The following is a 5814-nucleotide window of genomic DNA, read 5'->3' on the forward strand; positions in this document are numbered from 1 at the left end:
GATATCATGGGAAAAGTATTGCATGTCCTACCTAAAAGAGAAACAAGTGTTCGAGGAAAACTGACCATCAGTGGAGATTATGTAATTGCTGATCAGAGATTACGATCCATTTTTTTTATTCACATTTTCATAATGCCTTTCAACCATACTATAGAATAACAATTACCATTCTTTTTTTTTATATACTTGTAAAGTCTCCGTCCATTACTTCTCACTCTCTCCAATCAAATTGAAGAGGAACATGGACCTATTATTGCTTCCCAACATAAAGCCTTTCCAGTTCTTATTGCTATTAGGATCAAAGTCACAACGAAAAAGTGTAAGCAAACATATTTCTCTCTTTCGTAAATATTTTTATACATTTCATTTCACACAACAATTTTTTTGCAGAACACCAGATCTTAGCTTATCAACTCAGCCATCATCTATGATCCTCATAAATCCAGACGTTCAAGAGGCAATAGACCTACATGACTGGTACTAATTGCAATTTTCTATCATCTACTTTTACTATTGAAATCCCTAACTAATTTTTCTATATATGAATCAGGTTTTGTGCTAATTCTACCCAATCAACACAACTGCTAACCAACACAAGTTATACTAATCCCAATGTCCTTCTTCCGTCTCCCAGTGATAATCAAATCATGGATATTGCTGCTACAAAACAAATTGTGAGACTCCAGACTCCTCTTTTATTCAATGCTATTGTGTCCACATTTAATTCAACAATAATTATATTTTACACCGTTCCTATGCCTGCTTAATAGGAAGTTGGCACAGCATGGATTAGAGGTTCTGCTGAGATAGACTATAGAGATAATAAAATGTACCATATGACATGTCCTAATTGTCAAGAACCTCATTATTCTACACATACAATGCAAACATTCTGTCAGCATTGTGAACACGGTGTCCAACTATTGCCCAGGTTCTTTACAACCTCTTGCATTATTCGTAATTCCTCAAATTCATAATTGAACCAATTTCATCTTTCTATAACTATTATCACTTTTCCCTTTGCAGAGCATGTATTTCAATTTCACTTTCTGATCGAACTAGTTCGCCATATGCAACCGCCATGGATATTGAAGCTGAAAAATTACTTGGATATTCAACAGCTGAACTTTATCATGCAAACCAACAAGTAATTATTTATTCCCTTTATTTACACACAAAATTTTTACCCCTCCTTTTTCATTCTAACGATTAACATTATTCTTTCTTCTTTGACTGTCAAACAGAATATTAACATTGTCAGCCTCGTTGCACCAAAATTACATGGAAGAACAATTATTTGCTGCATTCAACCTCCTTCTTCAACAATCAGGCCGTCTCAAGCAACTGCGTTCAACATTATCACTTCATACTTTTTGGATGATCTTCTAGGCGTTCATCAACTCAACTTCCACAACCTAAACATTCAAGATGAAAACTAAACTTGTTTGATTTTCATATTTACAACGTCTGTATAATTACAACCTCTTTCCAGTACTACTAATTTTAGCTAATATTCTTGTATAATATAGTTCCACTTTATAGCACTAATTTTCATTCTCGCCAACATTACTAACTAAACATTAACTGGACATATATACCACGGTGCACAGCGCGGTGATACCACCTAGTATACTACTTATTGTAAGGGAATGGGCTCAATGAACAGAGAATTAATGTAACCACACATGGTTTCTCCCACGTGTGTGTATTCGTCTTTATGCTTATAGAAAACATTAATCACACGTGCCAAGTTGATAACTCGAAAGAGAATAGGTTTGCTAGGTACAAATTCGGCTGCTGTAGAACTACTAGTTTTAAGCAGTTGTTGGTTCAAGATCTTCCATGCATTCTCAATTTGTTCATAAAGTTCATTGCATGTTTGTTGCTCCGTTATGCCTTGCTGTGTCATATAGCATTCCACCGCTGAAGCAATGTGTTCCCTTTTCTGTTCAAACTGCAAGTATCACTAATTACATTTTCACATTTGACATCGCATAACAAAAAAATTAGTGGTTTTCTTGCAACCCTAGTAAGAAAGATTTTTACTTTTTACTTTTAGCCGATTGAGGAATCTCATGGCTATCTACTGAGTTGAGCCACAGCTGCTACTGTGTTATTATGGGTCAAAATCTGCTAAATTCAAGCTCAACTAAGGGGGAACTAGCCCCAAAATTGGATGGAGATGAAGATGAGACTGGCTGCTCTAGGATCAGACTTTGATTGTCTCCATGTATCTATAGGCCTGTAACATATTCTTCTATATCCTTCCTTACCAATTGAAGACTATGGAGTCCATCTTAGCCATATATCTATAGGTGCTTTTAAACTGAGTTTTGTTTGATCCCAACCTTTACAAGATATATACAAATGTACCCTTTTATTATTTCAACAATGTAAGCAAAATTCTATAGACAATGCTTAAAAAAAAAAAAGAAAAATCTACAGACAATGAATTTGTACAAGTAATTTGAAAAATGAGAAATCTTTTACATGAATATAAAGTTGTTATTACAAAAATTCAGATGGATCATTTGAACAATTCTTTTTCTTTTAGAGTAAAATAGCTCAGAAATTGTAAACAATTAAATATCATTAATGTGTAAACTATTATATCTTATGGATATTAATTAGATTGGATTGTACCTTGTACCCAACAATGTCATCCCTTAGTCTGGCAATAATTGATGCAGCTCTCACGAACTTAGGAACATTGAGTGCCCAATCAAAAGCCTCCTTCTTGACAATATCCCCCATGCCTAGGAAAGATATTATTGTAAGTGTAGGGTATCCTGAGCTTGGTACTCCATTTTTCATATACTCCTCTAGTGTCGGTATGTAACCTTGGTGCAGCCACTTAGCCTCAACAAAGTAGGCACGAACCAGCATCTTCATCTGCAAATTAGTAAGAAGCAACTAAATCAGCTATTTCAATTACAAGAAAGACAAACTATTGCATGATTGTCGAATTTGGACAATATATTCTATTTGTATTTTTTTGTGCTGATCTCTTGCCCAATCTCTCTCTCTCTCTCTCTATATATAGTTATGTGTAATTCATATGGAACGCTATTATTAATTGAGTAAATCTTATATATATTGACCGTGTATACACTATCACGGTTGGATATACGACACATATACAAACTTTGAGTTTCAAATTCAAATTTAAATTATATATCATGCATCTAATGGTAAAGTATATACACTGTCAGTGTATAGAAGATTAATTCTTATTAATTTATATCTCACTCTCTGGTTTCTGGTCACATGTAATTTCACGTGCAACATTATTGCACCCATGGTAAATTTAAGGTGCGCTGGTATTAATTCATTGAGAAAATAGAAAGTGAATGAGCATTGACAGAGGAAGCCATGTATAAAACAATTATTGTCCCGTGACGAAAGGAGTTTGATATGTAGCAACAATTTGTGGAGGTTCATACTGCTTCCTTCGTATAATATGATTGATATGATCTTCCTTTTTTGGCCATCTCTTGCTCAATTTCTGCAAACACATCTAAGAGTGTTTGGTAACAAATCTTCATGTAATCTGGGAGTTGTTTTATGCAGCCAACATCCCATCTGCAGAAGTTGTTAGACATCAATTAAAACAAATTTCACTGGAAAAGTATTATATCTAAGTCAAGTTTAATGTTTTTAACAAATCAAACCTTTCGATTGCTTCTGTGAAGATTTCAAGTTCTTTGTAAGTCCCGTAAGCATCATAGACATCATCAATTACGGTTGCCATTGCTATTACTTTTGATAGAATCTTTCTAGCAAGACCATATTGAGGCTCAAAATACACCCCCACGATCCAGAAATAGCCCTCAACAATTCGATCTCTAGCAAATGGAAGCTTTCTTGCAAAGTCCACTTCTTTCCACCACCTGAATTACGCTTGCTTCAATTAATTGATTACAGATTTACATAATCTGCAGAACAGAATGAGTCTCACTACTCATTTATTTTTTTGAGAAACAATTATTTTGAAGAGACTTACAAGGATAATTCATGTAGCTCCTCCTTGTGCAGAGATTGTAGCATGTTGAAATCCAACTTAGCCAACTTTAGTAAAGTTATATTAGGTGAATGATCTTTTCCATACATGGATATGTAATTTCTGGCCTCCAATCTTGGTAAACCCCTCCAATTAGGTTGCATTAGTGCGTGACTTACTAGCTCGTCAAGTGGACTGTTTAACTTGTTTGATATTGACTGAAGATGATTACTACTAAAAGCCAAAGCATGATCTAATATGTCGTCGCCGTGCAATCTGAGATGAGTTGCTTCATAAAGTGCAAGAATGCCCGGCACATCATTAACCAAACCTTCTCCAAATTTACCTTCATCATCCACGAATTTCTTGAATATGTCTGCATAGAAGAAAAATGTTTCTCTTTCTTGCGTTTTGTGATAAAAGACGAGGAAAGAAAGTCAGCATTTGAGGATCTTGTGATTTAAGGTTTAAATCTTTTAGCTTATAACCCCTTACCTGATGAAACTCTGAATCCTTCTTGTCGTAGAATACGAAAATAGAGAGCAGCAGTATAAATGTGGTCAATGTTCTCCCAGTTCTGATGTTTCTCATGCATTTTGCGTAAAGCATGATTGATCTCCTCTTGAAAATGATATTCTACACCTAGTCGTTGAATCGCATCAATCAATTGCAGCTGTTGTGAAGGATTACTGGCAGTTGCACAAATTTCTGTTCTGACATCTTCCTTCAGCTGCTCAAGCTGCCATTTCTTAGAAGCCCATGTTGCCTGCAGAAAACAAAAATGTATAATTGATGAAGTTAAGGTTTCTTTAAATCATGTACGTAGTTGCTTATCTGCAGAATAAAATTATAATAATGATGAGGAAAAAAAATCAGCTTAAAACATGCAAGAAAATTTCTTAGAAGCATAGTATATTTGATAAGTCGCCAAGTTTGCTTTCCTTGACTAGGCTTTTTGTGTTTTAGCTCTGGCTAAACTATAGTAGTACCTTGTCGGAATCAGGGGAGTCGACGAGGAATTGATTTCCCCAGATATTGGGATGAAAATTTGCCAAAGGTTCAGTCATTTTGAAATGGAATAATCTAATTCATGACCTTCAACTTCCATTTTTAAACTTTTTCGGTTCAGTCAAAGACTATATTAGCTCGGATTATAGAACTGGTGACTATTCGAATTGCTTGGTTGCTTAGTTTTTTTTTTTTTTTTTTGAAGAGAATACTTTCAAAGGCAGGTTGCTTAGTGTGATGGTGTCTCAAATTGCATATTTATAGGCAAACCAGACTCTCAAATCAGAAGTATTTGTGCTCCCGTTTTTCTTAGTGTGATGGGTAGAAGAATAACTCAGTACTCCTGTGCTGCCCTGTCTACGCTAAAATAAGGCAGCCATGAACAGCCACAAAAGAATTCTAGGAATCTTGCATTGTACGTTTTCCACGTGACGTTTACAAATTGATGACATCAGATGATTACGTGTTGAAAAATGGTGCAGCCAAGCTTTATGGACTACGTGGCATTTTTTCTTCATGCAGCTAGAAATATCAATGAATCGAGTCTTATTTAAATCTAATCCAGACCTAATGTACTTAGATAGAATTTGAATTTAATTTCTCAAATTAAATGCTATCCAGATCTAGACCCTGTAAAAGAGTTATGATAGGGTCTGATTTTTTATGATTTATATCTGAATCCAAACCCTATTCAGCCTCAACCAAATCTATGTGTGTGTATATATATATATATATATATATATTAGTAAATTTATAAAATATTCTAATATTCTATAATTATTACAGTAAGATTTCATTATTTTTTT

The 5814-nt window shown here is 34.5% G+C and overlaps 1 protein-coding gene across 1 annotated transcript; it reads right to left on the bottom strand.

Annotated features, from left to right (window-relative positions):
* Positions 1 to 1349: 1349 nt before the first annotated feature.
* LOC113769358 ((-)-germacrene D synthase-like) lies at positions 1350 to 5067 on the bottom strand. The gene is made up of 7 exons (XM_027313814.1): positions 4990 to 5067; positions 4496 to 4766; positions 4004 to 4376; positions 3672 to 3890; positions 3444 to 3582; positions 2644 to 2892; positions 1350 to 1954 (listed from the first exon to the last, which is right to left on the bottom strand). Exons 1-7 carry the CDS (start codon positions 5065 to 5067, stop codon positions 1637 to 1639), a joined length of 1647 nt encoding a protein of 548 aa, XP_027169615.1. The 3' UTR covers positions 1350 to 1636.
* Between the last annotated feature and the right edge of the window lie 747 nt (positions 5068 to 5814).

The sequence above is a fragment of the Coffea eugenioides genome, chromosome 4 (genome assembly GCF_003713205.1).
Source record: "Coffea eugenioides isolate CCC68of chromosome 4, Ceug_1.0, whole genome shotgun sequence".
NCBI classification, from domain to species: domain Eukaryota; kingdom Viridiplantae; phylum Streptophyta; class Magnoliopsida; order Gentianales; family Rubiaceae; genus Coffea; species Coffea eugenioides.

What these genes read in the sequence shown, in the direction of transcription:
- LOC113769358 (XM_027313814.1), bottom strand. Translation starts at nt 5,067, where the DNA reads ATGACTGAACCTTTGGCAAATTTTCATCCCAATATCTGGGGAAATCAA. An exon ending in ACTCCCCTGATTCCGACAAG is followed by an intron (nt 4,767 to 4,989) that starts GTACTACTATAG and finishes TGTTTTCTGCAG; the next exon opens with GCAACATGGGCTTCTAAGAA. An exon ending in AGGATTCAGAGTTTCATCAG is followed by an intron (nt 4,377 to 4,495) that starts GTAAGGGGTTAT and finishes TCTTCTATGCAG; the next exon opens with ACATATTCAAGAAATTCGTG.